Source organism: Orcinus orca, chromosome 20 (genome assembly GCF_937001465.1).
Source record: "Orcinus orca chromosome 20, mOrcOrc1.1, whole genome shotgun sequence".
NCBI lineage: Eukaryota > Metazoa > Chordata > Mammalia > Artiodactyla > Delphinidae > Orcinus > Orcinus orca.
In genome coordinates this window covers 7299726-7323410 of record NC_064578.1, presented here as the reverse complement: position 1 = coordinate 7323410, position 23685 = coordinate 7299726, and the positions used below count along the sequence as shown (strand labels likewise).

General features: G+C 43.3%; 1 protein-coding gene across 1 annotated transcript; it reads right to left on the bottom strand.

Moving 5' to 3' along the window:
- Positions 1-23677, bottom strand: C20H16orf46 (chromosome 20 C16orf46 homolog). The gene is made up of 3 exons (XM_033406418.2): positions 23544-23677; positions 8510-8757; positions 1-3441 (listed from the first exon to the last, which is right to left on the bottom strand). Exons 2-3 carry the CDS (start codon positions 8717-8719, stop codon positions 2410-2412), a joined length of 1242 nt encoding a protein of 413 aa, XP_033262309.1. The 5' UTR covers positions 8720-8757; positions 23544-23677; the 3' UTR covers positions 1-2409.
- Between the last annotated feature and the right edge of the window lie 8 nt (positions 23678-23685).

The window sequence follows — 23685 nt, the reverse complement described above, 5'->3', positions numbered from 1 at the left end:
TCGGGTGCTGCCACAGTTCCACTCGGTGATTTTTTTAATTTCAAAAAAGAACAGGGGTTTGGAAAGCTTTACTAATGAGACGGCCAAACATAACAGAATGAGGGGTGAAACACAGAGCCCTCCATGCTTGGTTTGGGGAGGACTAGAGGAACCAAAACCTAACTGAGATCATCACCTGGAGGTAGGAAGAGGGCCACTGGCACTGAATTGTAACATGCTTAACTCCTTAAAATGGCAGGATTTTTGTTAGTGACCTAGAACCCTAAGGGGGGGCTGCATTCTAGTAAACATTTAGCCTTTATCTAAACTTGGACATCAAAGACCAGTTCGGATGTCCTGATTTAATCTGAATAGAAATTGGGACAAGGCCTAGAGTGACTATCCACAGAGAAACAATTTAAACCACGGCTAACACAGATAAGATATCAGAGGGCCTTTAACAGGTACTTGAATAATTACCTAAAGAAAAAGATGCCAAATGCAAAGCATTCTTATCTATTCACAGAGGGATCTTCTAGTCAACATTTTGTTGACCAAATTATTTGCTCAAAAAAGATACTAAAAACCTTTAAATTTGGCCCTTCCCTTGTTCAAACTGGCTCTCCTCAATTCTAAATTATTATATGTTTACCCCCAAAGCTATAGAATTTATAACCCTTATCTCAACAAATGAGTTTTTCTTAAGAAAAAAAAACATTATGTTGTAACTTGGATCAGTTCAAACTGCCTCAAGATCTCAACAGGTAAGTACATCTGGGCTGAGCAGGTGGGCTTTGTCCCTCATACTGGTGGATACTTTTTCCCTCCCAATCAAACACTTAAGACTGCTTTACATAGTGAGCTTATTCATTATTCTGCAGCTTATAAAGAGGGGCTTGAAAAACCACTGACTTAGGTGGGCAGGCTGCCAGAGCTGGAGGGTCCTCAAACAGTACTGGGTCCAAGACCCCACTGTCCAGACACAGTGGGAAATCAGGGCCTCTTCTTGGGGATGAATCCAGATGGTTTCTTCATTCAGAGAAGAAAGAATGAGTAGAACCTGTTAACTGCTTCTAGACTATAAAGTGTATGACCTCAAAAGGCAAAATACGCCTTTCAGTGACGGTTGTACTATAGTCACTCCTGCATTTCTGGTGTTTTGTAAAGACAAACCAACAAAACAAAACCAAAAAACCTAAACTTAGACAAGACATCACAAAGACCAGTTATGGAAAGCAGATGTTTACAAATACAGTCATATATTCTGTCTGCCCATCATTTAGGAGACGGAAAGCCTAGAGTTCAAGTACAACCTACCTTAAGCACATGCCAACTATGTAATTACAGAGCGGCTAAATGGTTATGCATATTACAGAATGGTTCTTCAGAGCATTTCTCTACATAGCATTGTCACTTCACATTTAAAATATAACTAATTTACAAAAGTTTAATTTATATACAACTTCAGGAAATACGCACTCGGGTAAAATGAGGGGAGAGGAAAGATGGAAGAAGGAAGAAAGTCACAGCCCCATTCCATACTTGTCTGTTTGGGGTTGTCGAGTTCCCAAATAGTAGTTATAAGGTAAGACTGGAGGAAGCATGTGTGCTGATAATAATCACAGCGACATTTAAAAAAAAAATTATTCTTAACCTGCCTCCCAAGATGAATTTTGTAGAATGGTAAGAAAAACTTCCCAGACACAGAGACCAGCATGAGGCTATAATATATGAAATATATGAAATGTGCGACAAGCATGAGGCTATAATATATGAAATCTGGGGCATATAGGAAACAAGGGATACCGTACATCCATGGATATAATATAAGGATACACCACCTTGGACAGAGGATATGCATTTGCACACAGGCTGGAATTTTTCTCTTATAACATTGTTTCTATTAAAGCAGATCTTTGTTGCAAGAGAAAATGCGGCAACAGACAGACATCTGCCAGGTTCAAAAGATCAAGAAACGATGTGGTCTACACATGCCCAGTACCCTTGGCTTAAGGCACTGGGGTTGAGGGGGCAGGAGCCCCTGCAGGTTGGCTCAGGGCTGGCATGGGGGCATCCCTGAGGGAGGCCCTTCAGATTCCCCACCATCCACTTGTCTTCCAGTGCAGAGATAAGTCAGGCAGAGGCTGAGACTGGCATTACCAGTTTGCGTTTTGTAAACGGCTAAGCAATAGAAGCAGGTAACACATAAATATCGGGGCTTTGAGAGCACATCAAAACCCGTACAATGAGGTTCAATTTCCCCTGATTATACTACAAAAAAGCACCAGGGGAGAGGGGGAGAGAAAAGTGTACGAGAAGACAAGGGGGAGGATGAGGAAGAGACTGGGGTTGGGGCAGGAGGGAGAGAGCGAAGAGAAGATGAACAACTTTCAGACGGTGCTTATTCCCAGGGAATTACATCATGGCAACTCAGAGGAGTCTGTGAGTGGGAACGGCCATAACAACTCTGCTCACCGTGAGGGACGGCAAGAGAGGTCTTGAGAACACTTTGGTCTCCAGCGTTTGGGGCCTGTTTTCCGGCTTGGCCGCTGTGAGAACGCGGTGTGGGGTTTTCATGGGAGGTCTCGGCTCCCTGGCTTTGAATTTGGCTTTGTAGGTCTGCGCTCCTTGTTTCTCCACAAGCTGCAGGGTGGCGAGATAGCGAACACTGTTGTGGTGGGGAGGGCACACCAGGTGTTTTTCAGGCAGGAGGGACCAGGGCAGGCGGCAGGGCTCGGGACCGGCCAGCAGGGATGTCCGGGCCGCCGGGGTGGGGAAAGGCTGCGTTTCCTTCACCTTGTGGTGCTTGGCCAGCTCAATGGGCCTCTTTTCACCTGTCCCGTCAACTGTTTTCACCCCATATGCACAAGCCACTTGCTCATCCTTCGCCACGCTCAGCCCCTTCTCTTCCTGCTGCAAGAAAAAGTTCTGACTCTTCTTACCTGGCACATCCAAGCCATTTGGGGGTGAAGACTTCAGGGCAGGTAGAACTAAATGGGCCTTGGAAGTCAAGGAGTCTGCCACGGAGGCACTTCCGTCAGCGCCTCCGCTGGGGCTTCCGGGATCGTTGCCCCTCACAGCCTCGGGAGTGGCCCAGTCTTCCAGGCACCAAATAAACTCTTTTATTTGCAGACTTTTTTTCTCTCCCTGACTGTAAGTGGGAAAGCAGATCCTGTTAACTTCCCGGTAGGCAGTGTTGGGGCCTGGCGGGGGGCCCGGAGTCTGGGAGAGGCTGCCTCCATCCTTCTCCGGCCCTGCCTCAGCCGGAGCTGAAGCGCCCGACTCCAGCTTCCCGGCCTCCGACTGAAGCCTGGCCTCCGACTGAAGCCTGGCCTCCAGGCTCCCTTGGGAGAGGCTGACACAGAGTAAGCAGCTGCTGGCACTTTCTCCCATCTTCGCCTTTTTAAGCTTCTTCCTGGGCCAGATGCAGGCAGTTGGAGAAATCCTTCCCCAGCCTCGGACCTGCAAATAAAACAGCGTGTTACTCTCAGCTGAGCTGCCTAGACTCCAGTTGCCCCTGCTTTGGCCCCATTCCCAGTTTGGCTGTCCTATTTAAATCAATATTTCTCTAAAAATTGACTTAAATGTTTTAGTTTTAACTTCTCATGCCTAGTTTAGCCTCATACTAAGCAATAGTATTTGTAACAGTATTTTTAAAGACGAAAATACTAAGCGATAGTATCTATAAATGGCCACATTGATGTGCTGACTCTACATTTTTTTAGATGTGCGTTAAAGTAAATTCAGAATTATTAAAATAAAATCAAAACTGTTTGTTCTTGTCCCCTCTGCCAGCCTTTCTTGTACTGCAGGGTCTGTTTACCACACCCGGGAGACTGCTGCTCGGAGAGGCTGAAGGAAAGGCAGAGGAGCAGAGGCAGATGCAGGGTCAGCAGGGCCCAGGCACACCCATGCCCGCGGCCACACTCGGAGTCCCCTGGCTGACCCTGCCACAGAGGTCACAGGTAAACAGAGCTGTTAGAGAAAAACACAAGACCACATTCGGGATATACTTACACTAATTAGGTTTACCGAAAGCCAAGTTCAACTGGGTGCCTTGTGTTTTCATTTGCTAAATCTGGCAACCTTATATGTTAAAAAAAAAAAAAAAAAGCAAAAACAGCTCCCACGATTTTACTATGTTCCAGGCACTGAGCTGAGGATCTCTTGGCATTCGTTCATTTAATCCTCACAGGAGTGCTACAGTTTAGGTATTCTGATATCCAGGTTACAGAGGAGGAAACTGAGGCTTAAAATATCCTTACAGCCAACAAGTGCTGGCACATTCAGGAGGTCTGTGCATCCCCAAGCAGAGGACAAGGAGAGCCTGTGAGGAGCAGCATTGTCTCCTGGGCCTGAAGATGGGGCCAGCCTCTGGTCCTCCTGCACAAAAACATCCCTTTCCCATCATCCCCTTTTCACCCTCCACACCCTCTCACCTCAGGTGTTCAGCTCCCCAAATTCCTGTTAGAAATTCGTAAGTGTCAAGAAAAACTCCTTTTTATTTTTTTTTTATTTTTTAAAGGGAACTTTTTATTTATTTATTTATTTATTTATTTATGGCTGTGTTGGGTCTTCTTTGCTGTGCGGGCTTTCTTTAGTTGCAGCGAGCAGGGGCTACACTTCATTGCGGTGGGTGGGTTTCTCATTGCAATGGATTCTCTTGTTGCGGAGCACGGACTCTAGGTACGCAGGCTTAAGTAGTTGTGGCACGAGGGCTCAGTAGTTGTGGCTCATAGGGTCTAGAGCGCAGGCTCAGTAGTTGTGGCGCACAGGCTTAGTTGCTCCGTGGCAGGTGGGATCTTCCCAGATCAGGGCTCGAACCTGTGTCCCCTGCATTGGCAGGCGGATTCTTAACCACTGGGCCACCAGGGAAGCCTGCAGCATCACTTTTTTAAAAAGTCTAGTAAGTGCTACTGGAGTCCGATACTTTCTTATTCCACAGGCCTAGCTCTTCCCAAAGACGTGCTGCTGAAACCTTGAATATGTTCTCATAAAAAAAGAAAAACATTTTCTTTAGCATAGTGAAGTCCCAGTTCTTGGACGGCTACAAGGCTGCTGCCCAGCACTGCACGCTGAGTCAGCCTGAGCACATCTTCCCCAGCTTCCCCCTCCCTCTGCCTCTGTTCTGGGAACCCCGTCCCTTCACGTGCTGCAGGGTCGGCACTGCATCTTCAAGAGGACCATGCTGCTTGCCTCACACCTCACTGCTCTTGACCCTGGCTCCCCAGGTGGTTTTCCAGCTTTTACAGAAAAGCAAGGGTCCCAGCCCATTTGCTAATAGGTCCTCAGGCTGACAGCCTCTCTCCAGATGGTGGCTTTGGTGGAGTGAGGCAAGTCGCTTGGTCCCCACCTCCACCCAGGCAAGGGGATTTGTCTCCAGGCTGTGTGTGTGGAAAAGGCCAACTCTGGCTTAACGGGATGTTGAGTGAGGGGAGCCTAAAATGTGCAGCAACCCCTGAGCTTTTGTCTTTCTGAATCTATTAAACAGGTCCAATTGAGTCAGCGAAGGCTCCCCAGTTGCCTGACCCTAAGAGTCACCTGAGCTGCTTTTCAAAATCCAGATTCCCGAGGCCCACCCCAACCTACTAAGCCAGTACTCAGGGGAGGGGCTTGGGAAGGGTCAGGGAATCCCTGGGAAGGTAGATTTTAAAAAGCACCCCAGGGACTTCCCAGGTGGTGCACTGGTTAAGAATCCTCCTACCAATGCACGGGACATGGGTTTGATCCCCGGTCCGGGAAGATCCCACATGCCGCCAAGCAGCTAAGCGCATGCGCCAACAACTACTGAGCCTGCGTGCCACAACTACTGAAGTCCGCGTGCCTAGAGCCTATGCTGTGCAACAAGAGAAGCCACCGCGGTGAGAAGCGTGCGGTGAAGAGCAGCCCCCGCTCGCCGCAACTAGAGAAGGCCCGCGTGCAGCAACGAAGACCCAGTACAGCCAAAAATAAATTAATTAAAAAATAAAATAAATATATCTTTTTAAAAAAATAAATAAAATAGAAAGCACCCCACATGGGAGATCCCTGGCAGTTCAGTGGTTAGGACTTGGCGCTTTCACTGCAGAGGCCCCGGGTTCAATCCCTGGTCCAGAAACCAAGATCCAGCAAGCTGCAAGGCACAGCCAAAAAAAAAAAAAAAGGCACCCACATGAGCCTTGGGTCGAGGCTGATACAGAGGATCTGCATCTCCGGTGTGTTCAGATGGCCGGGCAGGGGATCCAAGTCCCAGGGCAGGGGGCAATGACACCTTGCCTTTTTGGTCCTTACAGGTGAGGTGTCACAGGTAAGCTAGGTGTTTCCAAAAAGGTCTGGATGTCTGCCAGGACTTCGAGCCCAGCTGCAGTGCAAGGTGACTGTGCCTCCCTCCTGACTGAGTGTCCACAGAGCCGCCAAGTGGTGTGGGCGTCCACAGGCTGCCACGGGGAGAAACAGCAGGGTAGTGATAGGAAAGGCTCCTGCACTGGGTCAACACTGCGCAGCCCTGAGGCATCCCATCACCTGCCTCCTGTGAGGTCCCTTGGCTCTGCAAGCATAAGAAACTCTCAGGAATTGCTACCAGCAAAGTGTTCTCTGTCCTCCTCTAAATGCTGGCCCAGGGGTCCCTGGCACCAGCACAGAAAGGGTCAGGGGGCCATGTGCCAGTGCAGGAAGCCAGCCTTTGCAGGGGGCAGGGACAGACCTCAGTCAACCCTCCTGAGGCAAGGCTGTCTGAGAGGTGGGGTAGGGCTGGGTGGGCAGGGGTCGGGGGCTGGACAGAGAGAGCAAAGAGTAGCAGGCAGCAAGCAGGAGGAAATGGTCATACCAGACAGTGTGAACAGCAAACGTACTCTCAGCATGGGACACGGGGCAATTTTTCCAATTAAAAGAAAATTCTTTTCCAACAGCCCTTGGTATTTCAAAGTAATTACCTTGAATAGTAAACTGAACCTTCTAACTTCTAAGCTTAGAAATGGAACCTTCTAACTTCTAAGCTTAGAAAGTTTTCCATGCTTAAATAGAACTCTCTACCACCTTGACTTACCTGATCTGGGTGTGTGTGTACGGAAGGTCATAGGTCATATATGCTTAATGAGGTGGGGGGGGCGGTGTACAGTAGAGAGAGCACCAGAGGAGGCCCCGAAGACACATTCTTGCAACTATCAAGTGGACTTGGGTAGAGTCACTCTGCCTTATTTTGGCCTCAGTTTCCATATTTATAAAATAAACCAATTAGATCAAGGTTTCTCAACATTGGCACTACCAACATTGGGGGTTTTTTATGGGTTGCATGTTTGTGTACCCTCCCCCGGCAAATTCCTATGCTGAAACCCTAATCCCCAGTTGATGGTATTTGGAGGTGGGTGTTTGGGAGGTGTTAGGGTTAGATGAGGTCAAGATGGCAGGGCCCTCATGATGGGATTAGTGCCCTTATAAGAAAAGGAGGGGACTTCCCTGGCGGTCCAGTGGTTAAGACTCCACACTTCCACTGCAGGGGGCAAGGGCTTGATCCCTGGTTGGGAAACTAAAGATTCTGCCTCCCATATGCTGCATGGCACAGCCAAAAAATAATAAAATAAAATGAAATAGGGCTCTCACCAAGAACCCAACCATGCTGGGACCCTGACCTCGGACTGAGAAATAAGTGTCTGTTGCTTAAGCTACCCAGTCTATGGTATTCTATTACAGCAGCCCAAGCTAAGACAAGGCTGGATCATTTCTTTTTGCTTTTTTTTTGGCTTCGTGGCATGTGGGATCTTAGTTCCCCCACCAGGGATCGAACATGTACCCCCTGCAATAGAAGGACAGAGTCTTAACCACTAGACCGCAAGGGAAGTCCCAAAGCTGGACCATTTATTGCGGTGGGAGCCACCCTGGGCATTGTAAGCACCCCTGGCCTCTACCCACTACATCCAGTAGCATCCCTTCTCCCTTCCCACCAGTTGTGACACTAGCAAGTGAGAATCATTGGATTAGACCAAATTCCCTTACAGTTCTAAATTTAGAACTGTATTTCTATTACTGATTCTAAGAATAGTCTAAGAATAAACCCACAGGGTTCTGAGTAGAACCACCAGGATAAAAATCTCAGGTCTCTTGGGGAATTAAGTAGCTTGGGTTAAGTTAAGCAGCTTGGGTTCTGGAGTCCAGAAGAGCTGGGTTCAAGCCCTGCCTTGCCCACTGCCTGGGTGATCTTTGACACATTTCACTTTTTGGGTGCTTTGGTATCCTTGTCCAAGAAGTGAGGCTGTCTCACATAATATTATGCCTCACATAATACCTTCCTCACAGAACTATTGAGAAAGTGAATGAATTGATGTACGTAAAGCATTCAGTACTGTGCTTGCCAATAGTGAGTGGCCATAAATACTCAATAAAAGGTACAGCTATTATCATCATTAACATTCTACCTCTGTTCCAAAAGGTTTCTATATTTCATCATTTATACTTTTTTTTTTTTGGCAATAGTAACCGTTTTTGAAAATAGTAAAAGAAAAGGCTTGTATCAAAACACTGACATGCAAGAGACCTAACTCAAGAAAATACTCACTGCTTCTTCCCATCCAGTTCCAATGACAAACTCTTTGGCTTCTTCATCTTGTTCAAGTGTAATGTCACTGATATTGAGAAGACAACAAACGTGATTCTTTTCACTTCTTTCATCTGGACAAGTATAGTTTAATTCAGTTTCTTCTGTGCTTTGAACTTCATTATTTTCACTATTTTCTAATTCAGTCTCATTTTTCAGACTGAGATCCATTACTGTGATGGTTGCTTAAAGTCTTTAACATCTTCTTCCTGTGGTTTGAAATGCAAATTGAACTTAGCATTTAGTATTGTTTTTTGTTTTTTTTTTTAAAAGCAATTCAACAACTCAGGCGAAATATCTTCAAGATATGTTCAGGAATAGACAGAAGAAATATTACAAAATCATCCGTTGCCAGCTATTGACATTGTAAAAGATAAGGCTAATTTTAAAGACTGATGGATTTAAAGACCAAAGTTGGAAGTGAAGAAAAGAGGGTAGAAAGATGTTACCACAGACTCTGTCTCTCGTGATGGGGTACCAAGTGCCCCTACAGAGTAGGAATGTAGGGTTAAGCATCCCTACCCTCCACTCCCAAAACATCCAAATGATACTGTGCTAATATGAAGAGAACCATCGTGCTATGTGTGACTGATGCATCCCAGCCACCTCCTCTGTCCTGTCCGAACAGCCCTGGATGTCGGCTTGGGGATCCTTTGGCTTCTGAGGAAGCTGGTGGAGAATGTGGTCATAGCTAAGTCAATTGGTTCACCCTCATCCACCCTATATGAAGGTGTCCACATAGAGAGGGGAACTCTGGACACAGACATGCTTAGAGGGAAGACAATGTGAGGAGACCCAGGGACGAGACGGTCATCAACAAGTCAAGGAGAGAGGCCTGGAACACATCCCTCCCTCACAGCCTCAGAAGGTACCAACCCAGGGGGAGGGATAAATTAGGAGTCTGGGATTAACATATACACACTGCCATGTGTAAAACAGATAACCAGCAAGGACGTACTCTATAGCACAGGGAACTATACTCAATATTTTATAATAACCTATAAGGGAAAAGAATCTGAAAAAGAATATATATATTCTTTCTGAAAAAGAGTATATATATTATAGATATAATTATATATTATATCTATAATATATATAACTGAATCACTTTGCTGTACACCTGAAAGTAACACAACACTGTAAATCAATTATACTTCGATATAACAAAAAAAAAGTGAGGGACTTCCCTCGCGGTCCAGTGGTTAAGACTCTGCACTCCCAACGCAGGGGGCACAGGTTCGATCCCAGGTCAGGGAACTAAGATCCCACATGCTGCACAGCGTGGTCAAAACAAACAAACAAACAAAAAAAAGTGAAAAGACAACCCAGAAAAAAAAAAGAAGGAACGAACCCTGCCAACACCTTGACTTTGGACTCCAAGTCTCTAGAACTGAGACAGTAAACTTCTGTTGTCTGTGGTGCTTCGTGGTGGCAGTCCTAGCGAACTGATAGAGTAGGTGGTGGTGATGATGGTGTCGGTGGCTGTGGTGGTGGTAGGTGGTGGTGATGATGATGCTGTCTATCTTTAGCTGATGTTTTTCCAGCTTGAAAAATAGGACTTGGCATTCATAAGCCAGCCAAAGTGTTAGGAAAGTAATCATCCTTATCAGGAGAGCACAGACTCGGGTTCCAATCAGCCAGGGTTCCAATCCTATGTCCTAGCTGTCTGTTTTGTTGGGCGAGTTACTTTTCCAGGTCTGTATGCTCATCTATAAAACCAGCATGATTGTAATACAGTCCCACAGATGGGTTCCTCCTGGGGACCCCGCAAGCTGTGTGGATGGACTCTAATGCCCAGGCAATGACCACCAATATTACATCAGCACAATGGCTGCTGATGAATGGCCAGGGCCTTCCTGAGGAAAACTTTGCTTGTAATGAGGCAGAGGCCACTGGGGACCACACGCCTTGCTCTCTCACCCCAAAGTGACCCCTGCCAGAAGCATACATTTTCACTTTCTGTCTAGGTAGAGATCAGCAGCTTCTTATAACAATATCTGTTTAATTACCATTTTGGCTTTTTCACATAGGCTTAAAATGGCATTTTGATGCTAATCAAGTTCCATGTACCTATGGAAGGGCAAATATCTTTGGGCATCCTAATCTTTTCCAATATGACATCAGAGGAAATGAATGAACGCTGAAAGGGAAAGAAATGATATTACAAGTGACTGAAAACTAGAAGCGCTATTCTGTCTCCAAACGGAAGTATGATTAAGGACCAGACAGACTGTGCAAACCAGCCTGGGCCTTTCATATTGTGAAATTTCACTTCAGTTGCTGCCCAGGCCAAAGAAGCTCCTATAAGTACACTCATACCTTTGTAATTTTGAACTGCAAATGCAAATACCACAGAACCCATAGACTTAACAAGTGTACAATTGGAAAGAAAAAAAGCAGAGAATCAAAAGCGAAGTCATTTCTTAAATAATAAAATAAATTTAAACTTGAGGTTAATAGAGCAAAGAAATAGATACTGTTTAGGAGAGATTAAGTATAGTTAGAATGTTCAAATCAATAAGAAAAATGTTCTGTGCTTGAAGTATGTCCACTGACAAGGTGCTCACTACTTAAAGAGACTGTTCCGATAGCAAAGTACTCTAATTTACTGATTCCTGAACTCAGCTGCACCTTGGAATCATCTGGGGAACTTCATAAAAAGTAAAAATGCCCAGACTATACCCACAGAAATTCTGATTCTTGTCGGTCTGGGCACAGCCTGGCCATCAGAATTTTTAAAATCACCCTAGATGATTGTAAAATCCTGCAAAGTTGGAGAACTACCACTCTGTTAGAAAGAGCATCCTTATATTGAACCAGGACTTCTTTCCCTGCCCATTCAACATCGTCCACTCCCTGGTCCTCGTTTTGCCCTCCAGACCAAGGCAGGAAGCCTTCCCATCCATGGATGGGTTTCTGGAGGTCTATGATGCCTCTGCAAACGCTCAATCATTTTTTGGGGGAAGGGCTTGCATCAGAGGTACAAAGCAGTCTGTCACTACAGAGGATTGAAGAATCATTGATTCAGAGACTGGCCACTGCCTCAGCCTCCCAACAGCCCTATGAAAATGCTCCATGTACTCTTCTCTCTTACAGGTTAACCATCTCCAGCTCCTCCATCTACTTCTCACATGTCAAGAGAATACGTGAAATCTGAGGGGCAGACTATATCCCTATCTCTATCTCTATATCTAGAGAGGAGAACCGCAGAAGCCAAAGATGTGGTATTAGGTGAGCCCCCCCGTTTTTTTTTTGGCAGCGTTGGGTCTTCGTTGCTGTGCGCGGGCTTTCTCTAGCTGCGGAGAGCGGAGGCTACTCTTGGCGGTGCAAGGGCTTCTCACTGCGGTGGCTTCTCTTCTTGTGGAACACGGGCTCTAGGCTCACAGGCTTCAGTAGTTGTGGCTCACAGGCTCAGTAGTTGTGGCACACGGGCTTAGTTGCTCTGCAGCCTGTGGGATCTTCCTGGACCAGGGATCGAACCCGTGTCCCCTGCATTGACAGGCAGATTCTTAACCACTGCACCACCAGGGGAGGCCCAAGCCCCTATTTTAGAGTCAGTAGAGGGAATTCGCTGGTGGGTCAGTGGTTAGGACTCCACGCTCCCACTGCAGGGGGCACAGATTCGATCCCTGGTCAGGGAACTAAGATCCCTCATGCGACAGCCAAACAAACAAACAAAAATCAACAACAACAACAAAAACTAGAGTAAGTTAGAAGACAGACCTGGTGAAGGCACCAGAAGAGGTTCCAGTCACATTATATTACCAAGTGCCAAAGGAAACCCAGGTAACAACAATAATCTAATAATAAAACTTACTGTTACATAGCTCTTACTATGTGCCAGGCACTGCTCTATGCACTTTACTTATTCGTTATAAATACTACATTTTTATTGGGCTGGCCAAAAAGTTCATTCGGGTTCTCCTGTAACATCTTGCAGAAAAACCTGAACAAATTTTTGGCCAACCCAATATAAGTACTTTGCTCATTTAATGGGCGGATCATGGGAACTATACTGACTCCTTATGACTGAAAACAAAGCATCATCTCTGAGTTGGTAAATGCAGTATTCTTAGTCAAATGGTCAGATTACTGCATACCAGATTGCTAGGTGCTCCTCTGGAACACTGGTGTTCTCAAGCTGCTCCACTACTAAAACAGAATATTGGTGGGCTTTTCCTAATTAGAAAAACTTCAGTAAGTGTAAAGAATCATCTTAATTTTCAGTTTTCCTCCTATAAACACGCCTTCAAGATTTTTAAAAATATTTAATTAGTTTATTTATTTATTTTGGCTGCATCGGGTCTTAGTTGCAGCACGTGGGATCCCGTTGCAACATAGTTGCGGCATGCAGACTCTTAGTTGCGCCATGCAAGTGGGATCTAGTTCCCTGACCAGGGATGGAACCTGGGTCCCCTGCACTGGGAGCTCAGAGTCTTACCCACTGGACCACCAGGGAAGTCCTGTGCCTTCGAGATTTATTGCCCATTCTTGTCCTCCAGCTCATGTAAGAGGTGACAAATAGAAATGTGCAAGAAGCCATCAAAGGTCAGCTGAAAGGGTGGATATGTGACTTCTTACAAATTACATGCAGCTTTCCTTTTATGTTGGAATGCAGAAATCTGCAGCGATATAATACCCACTTTCTGATGATAAAATTATGCCTTGTTTATAGATTTGAAGTAAATCAGAACTCATGTTCTTCCACTTCTTGATTTCCACGGACCTTTACAACCTGATTCGGTTTAAGAATCACTGGTGTAAAGTATACATAAAAGTCCATATGTTTTCCAAGAAAATTACATCAAGGAAACACAAAGATCACAGTGAAAATGCTCCCATGGGAAAATGCATTTGCAGATGCAACTAGAAGATCGGATTTGGAGTACAAAGCAGGAAGGCACACAGATGTATGCCAGAAGGTATTAAATTCTCTGACATACGCTACTGAAGTGGCTAGAACTGAAATGTACAAAGAAGAAAATTTTGACTGAGGTGCAAGCCCTGAAAGTACATGTTTGGATAAACAAGAATAAACCCAAAGAAAAACTGATCCAAGGAACTTAAGATATGTGGAAATGAAATAAAGAAGATGAATGAGAGTCTAAGAGCCTATGGAAATTCAGTATGATACAGAAAATATCATTTCTAGTAGCATTTAAAGTAAACAGAAATGGGATCTCCCTGGTGGCGCAGTGGTTAAGAATCCGCCTGCCAATGCATGGGGCACGGGTTTGAGCTCTGGTCTTATTTGCCCCCACATGCCGCGGGGCAAATAAGGCCGCGTGCCACAACTACTGAGCCTGCGCTCTAGAGCCCGCGAGCCACAACTACTGAGCCTGCGTGCAACAACTAATGAAGCCCGTGCTCCTAGAGCCCATGCTCTGCAACAAGAGAAGCCACTGCAGTGAGAAGCCCCTGCACCGCAACTAAGAATAGCCCCCGCTCGCGGCAACTAGAGAAAGCCCACGCGCAGCAACGAAGACCCAATGCAGCCAAAAATAAATAAAGTTGCAAAAAAAACAGAAATGGAAAGAAAATGATCAGCAAAAAACCTGTAAAGTATGTTATTATTTTACCAATTAAACATAAGCCGTTATGATTTGTTTCAAAAGTCCTGCAAGGGGGTGGGTGTGGCCATGGTTAGAGAGAGAATGAGGAAATAAAAGTAGCCACAAATTCTATTTGTTGTAGAAGGGTATGAGGACACAGAGGTTAATTGCACTATTCTCTCTACTTTTATGTCACTGTGAAATTTTCCATAATAACGTGTTTTTTAAGCCATCGTGTTATCAGAATATGGTGGAGGTGAGCGAAGCATGAATTTTGACCTTGAGCAAACTGAAGTAAATGTATCAAAGAATAGATTACACGGTTTGTATAATTTTAAGCTGGAGTAAAGACCTTGAAGAGGGACTTACATAAAGAGAACAGATGTACCACAAAGTCAAAAATATCAGAGAATAAAGCTTACGAAGGTGACTTGGAGACACTCCATAAATAATTGGCCAACTACTCATAAGTCAAAGTACTCAAAGCCTTCTCATTGAATTTACTGAATGCAAAAGGAAGGGCTTGAAATGCAGAGGAAAAAAAAGTAGACATTACCTTCCAGATCTCTGACCCCGCACTATGATGGTGTAGTATGTTAATGAAGAAGTACAGAGACTACCAAATGCCTTTTTGTTATACATCTGGCAAAATCAATGGCGCTTTGACAGCCTAACCAATCTGTAACTTAGAATACAAAGTGTCCTGCTCCTGAAATGAACAAAGATTTCCATTAAGCTGCCACTGGCCGGTGGCAGAGGCACACCGCTATTACAGCGGAGTCCAGCAAAAGGACACGTCTTCTGTTGCTATGCTCCTGGATGTGTTGGATGAAAGTTAAAATAGGGTGGCAGGGGTTGAAATTCTTGTAAACCAGGAACAATGACCATATCTACTATTTGCAAATAAATAATGCTGCCCAGAGAGAAACCTACTTGAAAAGAGAAGACCCCCCCACCGCAACCCCAACCAAGAACACAAAGACATTTCCAAAAGGCTAGTAGCTGAAGAGAAGCTAAGAAAAGGGATAGCAGAAGACACAAGAAGAGACAGATAGAGTATGCTATATCATTACATAAAGAAACTTTGTATTTCCTTGGTCAAGAAGGTGATAATGTAGTTACTTTATCATTTTAACAAAAGTAGAAATGGGTCTATTTGAAAATGCCCATAAAACTCTGAATTTTTGTTTGTTTTGTGTGTGTTTGCCCCCGATATGGCTTAAGCTGTCAGGTTCTTTTTGGAAAAGGTTGCCCTGGCAGCCTTACCAGGGTATACTTCAGTTTGACATGGTCACTGTCTGTTAGCCTCAGCTACCTAGTATTAGTCAAGATAGTCAAGGTTATCCTGCAATAACAGGCAATCCCAGGGTTTTTTTTCCAGTGGTAAAAAACAACATAAATTTATTTCTAACTCATGCTACATGTCCACTGTATGATGTTTTGGACTCTGTGGCACATTATCCTCACTCTGGAACTTGAACTGATGGAGATACCATCCTGGGAAACCGTAGCCAACTGCGATGGCAGAATGTGATGGCAAACATGGGGAATCACTGGCTCTTATTTATTTATTTTTTTGTGTGTGGTACGCGGGCCTCTCACAGCTGTGGCCTCTCCCGCTGCGGAGCACAGGCTCCGGACGCGCAGACCCAGCGGCCATGGCCCACGGGCCCAGCCGCTTCGCAGCACATGGGATCCTCCCGGACTGGGGCACGAACCCGCGTCCCCTGCATCAGCAGGCGGACTCCCAACCACTGCGCCACCAGGGAAGCCCTCACTGGCTCTTAGATGTTTCTGCCCAGAAGTAACTCATATGACTTCAGTCCCCATGTGATTAACTGGAACAAGTCACAAGGTACTGCTTAGCTTCAACGAGAAGTGGAGATAATACTTCCTCCTCTATCTCCAGAAGGAAAAGGAAGCCAGATTTTGGTGACCAGTAGTAATGTCTTGGTTCCACACTGGTCTGGTATCATCGGAGGTGAGATACAAAGCAAATGACCTTTAATAACTATAAATATCGCTACCTAAAATGTAGACATTTGTGGTCTTTGAAAAATAGAGTCCAGGGGCCCTGGAAATGGGAAGTCCTAGATCTTGGGAAGATAGGACTCTAAAGTTAAAATTATTTTCTTAAAACTGTTTTCAATTTTCGGGATTCAAAAACGTATGTGAAAATACAAAGGCCCAAGAATAGATAGACAATCCCAAAGAAGAAGTTGGAGGAATAACTGCTGAATATCAAGATATGAATCTAGAGCAGGATTTATTATAGATATTAACAAACTGGTTTTTAAATTTATTAGGAAATGTAAAAGGAACTATAATAGCTAAAACCATTATGAAAATGAAGAACAAAATGGAGGAATCACATTACCCAGTTTAAAAAATTACCATAAAACTATAGGAATCAGTATGGTATTTTGTTGTGGTCATGCATTTACAATGCTTGGTGTCAGTTTATTTAGCTCTTGTAAAAATAAAATACAGTGTGTGTGTGTGTGTGTGTGTGTGTGTGTGTGTGTGTATGAAAAAAGAAAGAAAAACGTTCTGGAGGTGGACAGTGGTGATGGGTGCACCAACAATGTGAATGTACTTAATGCCACTGAACTGTACACTTAAATATAGTGGAGATGGTAAGTTTTATATTATGTATATTTTATCACTATTTTTTAAAATAAAGAATAATACCTTTTTAAACTCAAAAACAAAACAACAAACAAACAAAAGACAAACAAACAAAAATTACCATAAAACTATAGGAATCAGTATGGTATTGGTGAATGCAGAGACAAACAGATCAATGGGCCAGAATAAAGAGTTCAAAAATATGCCCACATAAACACAGCCAATTGATTTTTGACAAAGATGCAAAAAAAATTAATTGCAGAAAGAACATCTTTCAACAAGAATGTTGTGATAACTGGCCATTCATATGCAAAAAAATTAACTCAAAATGGATCATAGATCTAAATATAAACCATAAAACTATATAACTTTTAGAAGAAAATACAGAAAATCTTTAAGAACTGGGGTTAGGCAAAGTGTTCTAGACATGACACCAAAAGCATGACCCATAAAATAAATAAATAAATAGATAGATAAACTGTAGATAGATAGATAGATAGATAAACTGGTCCTCATTAAAATTATGAACTTTCACTCTGCCAAAGGCTCTGTTGGAGAATGAAAAGAGACAAGCTACAGACTGGGAGAAAATATTTGCAAATCGCTTATTTGATAAAGGACTTCTATCCAGAATATGTAAAGAACTCTGCAAACTCAATAGTAAGAAAATAACAACAAATAGAAAATTGAAAAATTATTTTTGCCAAATACAAGATGGACAAAACTCTTGAACAGACACTTCACCAAAGAGGATATAATAAGCACATACTTCTTAGAGGGACAAAGGGCATTCAGCCACCCAAGACTGAGCAATAACAGGTCTGTGATGCCTAGCTCAGTGTGTGCCTACCCTATGCCGGGAGACGCAGGTAACCCGTTGAACCCCATTTGTGATGGGGATCAGGGATCACAATTATTTCCCACAAAAAAAAAAGCACATAAAAAGACATTCAACATCATTAGGGAAATGCAAATTAAAACCATATATTAAAATGGCTAAAATTAAAAATAGTGACCCAGAAATCCCACTACCGGGGATGTACCGAAGCAACCTAAGTGTCCATTGACAGATGAATGGATAAAGAAGATGTGGCACATATATACAATGGAATATTACTCAGCCATAAAAAGAAACGAAATTGAGCTATTTGTAGTGAGGTGGATGGACCTAGAGTCTGTCATACAGAGTGAAGTAAGTCAGAAAGAGAAAAACAAATACGGTATGCTAACACATATATATGGAATCTTAAAAAAAAATGGTTCTGAAGAAACTAGGGGCAGGACAGGAATAAAGAGGCAGGTATAGAGAATGGAATTCAGGACACGGGGAGGGGGGAGGGTAAGCTGGGACGAAGTGAGAGAGTGGCATGTACATATATACACTACCAAATGTAAAAGAGATAGCTAGTCGGAAGCAGCCACATAGCACAGGGAGATCAGCTAGGTGGTTTGTGACCACCTAGAGGGCTGGGATAGGGAGGGTGGGAGGGAGACGCAAGAGGGAGGAAATATGGGGATATATGTATATGTACAGCTGATTTACTTTGTTATAAAGTAGAAACTAATACACCATTGTAAAGTAATTATACTCCAATAAAGATGTTAAAAAATATATATATATATTGACAATACCAACTGTTGGCAAGGACAGCAGCAACTGGAATTCTCATACATTGCTGGTAGAAATGCAAAATGGTAAAGCCCCTCTAGAAAACAATCTGGCAATTTCTTATAAAGGGAGACATACACTCACCAAACTATGCAGCAATCCTACTCTTGATTACTATTCTAGAGAAATTAAAACTTATATTCACACAAAATCTGTACATGAGTATTTACAGCAACTCTGTTCATAATTGCCTCAAACTGAAAACACCCCAAATATCCTTCAATAGGTGAACAGGTAACCAAACTGGTATACGCATACAATGGACCACTACTCAGCAATAAGAAGAAACAAACTCTCTCTACGTATAATGACATGGATGAATCTCAAAGGCATTGTGCTGAGTGAAGCCAGTCATTTTCAAAAAAGTGTACTGCATGCTCTACAGTATACAGGAGTGTATACTCTATATGACATTCTCAAAAAGACAGAACTATAGCAATGGTAGACAGATTGGTGTCTATATATATATGTTAAAATTCATAGAACTTTACACAAAAAGTCAATTGAGATAGCACAACATAACCAAAATTTTGGTAAAGTTTAAAAAATGCCTGTTGATAAAGTGTAAAATGTCAATGGTAGGAGAGTAAATGGGTATAATTTGGAAAAGAGTTTGGCATTAAAGATGAAAATTTACATTAAAAAATAACTCATGAGAGCTCTTTATAAACTATGTATGAGACATTATTCTTACATAAGTGTTATGTTAATCGTTGGATCTGAGGCTTAAATTGGAAGTGTACATTTTTATTAGTTGGGCCTTTGTTGTAAATGACAGAATCCTCATTGATTTTTCTTTAATCTCATAACTCCTAATTTGTCTCTCTTCCCTTCCCTCTCTTGATTGTAACCACAAGTTGTTTTTTTTTCAAAACAAACAACTTTTTATTGAAGTATAGTTGATTTAAAATGCTGTGTTATTTTCAGGTTTACAGCAAAGTGATTTATATATATATATTCCTTTTCAGATTCTTTTCCATTACAGGTTATTACAAGATATTGAATATAGTTCTCTGTGCCATAAAGTAGGTTCCCGTTTATCTATTTTATATATTCCTCATTGGTTTTTAATAACAAAATTATCAGAAGTTATTAGGTAGCCTACAAAATCTTCAGGGGAAGAGTGGGTCAGAAAGCCAGACTTTGAGGCTATAAAGTGAGGAAAAATTTGTTCCTGGAACTATTTATTCAAAATATGTAACTGACTCAGCTTTCAGAAATAGGACACTTGGGATTGGATTCCAAAGCTCTGCCACCCCAGCCCCAAAGTATCAAATGCCTCTGCCACCATCACGACAATTTTCTTTCACCCCTTCGCAAACGACCACTTCTTCCTGTTATTCACTTCTCAATGCATGTATTGTGAGGGTGCATCTAATTGGTGGAAACTAGGTCACATGCCAGAATCCTTGCTACAAGGTAGTACAGGGGTCTTGAGTTTTCTGTTCTACCTCAAAGAGGGTACTCATAATACGGTATATATTACCGAAATGTAAAGATGCTGGGCTGCAACCAATTTCTACCACAGCATTGCAGAGTCAGTCTTGTTTCTCAGGAAACTAGTTGAAGAAAGATAAGCTTGAGGAAAGGAAGGACAACTAACGCTTGCCAAGTGTTTGATATCATTACAATATTAGAATAGGCAGAAGCTGAATTGCCTTTTACGACCTAGCCTCATAAGTCACATCGTTTCACTTTTGCTGGACTCACCTGGTTGACCAACCACTGAGGTCATCCCACACACAAGAGGAGGGGACACCCACACTCCACTTCTGCATGGGAGAAGGATCAAAGAATTTGCAGACATGTTTTTCTGACTCTAAAAGTCCATGCATGCTTTTCTTCATGATATTGTGTGGAAATTCTTGTTCCTGGGAATCCAATGCCAATCAGAAAGCAGCAGTCTGATGGTTCTGGCGGTATGAGACTCTCTGTCTAGCCACATTGAGAAGGGTGCAAGGGACATCCATAACTGGTCCCTGTCTTTATTGTTCTTTATTAGAGATCAGTCTATTCAGAATGCTTCAACCCCAATTCAGAATGCTTCAACCCCACTCTAGGTGGGAAGGGACAGCTCAAAATGACTCAGTCAAATGTGCACGTTATTACTAATCAATACAAGCCACCAGCTGTCTGTGATCAAGGTTGGAAGAATGCCAGAAAAGAAAATATAATGGCTGGAGGGGAATGGGAATCATTATATTGAAAATGAACAATTCCGAGACAAAGATGACATACAAGAAACACTGGTTTCAACTCAGCTAAATAAAAATAAAAGTCAACATATATTTATATCTGGTACCTATACTGAACCTCTGAAAGAGAGGAACTCATAGTTACTGATTATTAAGATAATTTTATTAATGAGAAAACATACGGGAATGTTGGGAAAATTTCCGTGGTCACTGTGAGAAAGTTAGTTCTTCCAAAAGAGCCATTGTCTTTCCCTACATTGCAGCCTCTCTTACAGTTGTGTTAGAGCCCTGTGACTAGTCTAGCCAGCAGAACGAGTGGAACTGATTATATCACTTCCTGGATGAGACATTTAAGAGGTAAAGTGTCCCTTCAGTTCTCTCTTCTCCTCCCACTATGACCTTGGAAGTCACATTTGAGTTGGTAGCATCACAAAACGAAGGAAGCCTGAATCCCGAGTCACAGCTTTGGGAAGAACCCCCATAAGCACTCATCAGACTATGCATGAATGATAACACACTTAATGAGTCAAGCCATTGAGATTTTAGGATCTGTCTGTTACTGCAGCAGAGCCTGACCTCTACCAATGAACACAGTCACTGAGATTGTTAGTGTCAACTGAAATTCCAAGGCCAGACCTTTCTGATTCTAGCACTGATTCATTTAACTATTACACCTGAAGCAAAAGAAGAAACTAGCTAGCTATAACATAGTTTTTAAAATAACTGGATGAAGAGTTACGTATTAAAGGGACTAGAGTGCTATTTACTCCTGTAAGTTATCACTATTGTATATAAAGCTACATAATGATAGAAAACAAGAACTAGCTTCAGGTATGAAAGAAAAATAAATGTAGTTTTTCTATGAAAAAATACCCCCCAAAAGCGTATTTCAGCACTATAGAAAGGAACAAATTTCTATAGGTATTCCACTGTGCAAAGCCAGGCTGGTACGTATCATAAAGTCAGAGTAAAACATGAATATTACAGATTAAAAGTATCAGAATACAAGCTCCATTCTTTGGAAGACCAAGAGTGTACTTGAATCAATTCAAAGGTAAAATGATTAGAGGTGGAACTAATAGTGTATAAGTGTGATTTATGTTCACGGAGAGAAACTGGGAAAATAAAAAAAAAAAAAACCTGTTGCAGTAGCTTTTCTACAATATTCCTGAAAGATAATGTAGTAAATTGAATTCTGCCAATCTTCCCTCCACAAGGTTTCCCCTCCTAATCCCTGGGACTATGAATATGATGCGCTATAACATCCATGAGTTATATTATGCGGCAAAAGGGACTTTATAGATGTAATTATGGTTGCTAATCAGTTGACCCGAAGATAGGGAAATTATCTTGGTTTATTGGGGTGGGCCTAATCTAATGATATGAGCCCTTTAAAAGCAGAGAGTTTTCTCTGGCTAGCAGCAGGAGTAGCAGCAGCAGAAGTCAGAGATTCAAAGCACGAGAGGAATTCGAGGCACCTTACTGTCTTTGAAGAGTGCGGACACTCTTCTTTCTTTCTTTTTGCCATCATCTTTGCCACATATTCGCTATCACCTGTCCATGCAGTCAGACTACAAATGCCTTACCCTCTATTCCTATACCTAGTTGACATATTCTTAATCAATTAATGATGAAGGGAATGTTAATGGGCCAGAAGAGGTGAAAAGCCCAGAGTGTTGAAGTCAAAAGCAGGTTGTTTCTGTCGAAAGCAGGCTGTGATTACCTCAAAACTCCTTACCCGCTCCCTGGCTCTACACCATGCCCACACACCTACCCCCACTTTCCTAGAAGTTTCAGGTTTCAAAGAATCTTGAATCTATGTCAGAATTCCAGCCAGGGAATGTCGGGTCTCTGGCAGCCTCACTTGGAATTCTGAAAGGTTATTCCTGTGGATCCTTATCAACATGTGTTGAATGAAGAAATCAAAGAATACAAACACTCTTAGCCATGATGGAACTTAAGTTTCTTACTGCAGAGCTAAGTTTTATGCATATGAACTGGTTAAATAGGTCTTGAAGATTGGCCTGGGCATGCTGATCACTGGCAATATAGCTTCTAAAGGAAAATGATACTGGGACTGCGACCTAACTTACCGTCTGGGAACACAACTTGGCAGTTGAAACTTCGCCTCAAAGGTTGCACCACCCCATTCGAACAATTTGTTCACATTTTCAAGAGTATAAATGTTATCTCCCCATGTACATTATCTGTGCTTTATGCTTCTTATACACCTACAAAGCACAGCAGCTTTGATTATTCACAGAATGATTCCTAGGACAGCAGTTTCTACAACCATCCCTCCCTACCGGAACATTTCTACTCCAATCCCAGTCTCCAACTCTTCTGTTTTCTCCAGTCACATTCATTACTCACGAAGTGCCTATTAGATGCCTAGCACTGGTAGTAAAATGGTAAAGCAACGCCCGTCTTCCCAGCTCTCACACAGCATACAATGTACAGGAAAGTTCAAGTCTTGAAACACACACTCACTCCACCTGTGGCTCCTGAAGCCCAGGCAGTTGACACCTGGCTCCTCTCTTTCCTCTAGTAGCCCCACCCCTCCCCCACAGGCCCCTCCCCTTCTTCCACGATCCTTCCTTCTTCCTCATCTAGCTCCTCCCCTTCCTCCAGCAGTTCCTACCTTGCCACAAAAGATGCTCCCCTTCTTTTTGAATTTTTAAATTTTATTTTTTATACAGCAGGTTCTTATTAGTTATCTCCTTTATACATATTACTGTATATATGTCAATCCCAATTTCCCAATCCCCTTCTTTCAATAGCTATGCCCTCCAGCAAAGCGCCCCCGCTTGCTCCACAAGCCCCACCCCTTCCCCATTGGCTCCTCCCTCACAGGCCTCCGCCCTTTCAATGGCTCCTCCCACTGCCCCACCCATTCCGCGCCCTCCTCCCCAGGCCCTCCCCGCTCTCATTCCAGCCCGGGCCCACCCTACCTCTCCTTTTTGCCTCCCCGCCTCAGAAGGCAGTTTCCTTCCGAACTGGGCAGGGGTCTCGCGCTGCAGCCCGTGGAGTGGTCTGGGGACTTGCCCCGGAGGCGGGGAAGCGGCCGCCGCCGCTCACACCCTCCTGTGGGGC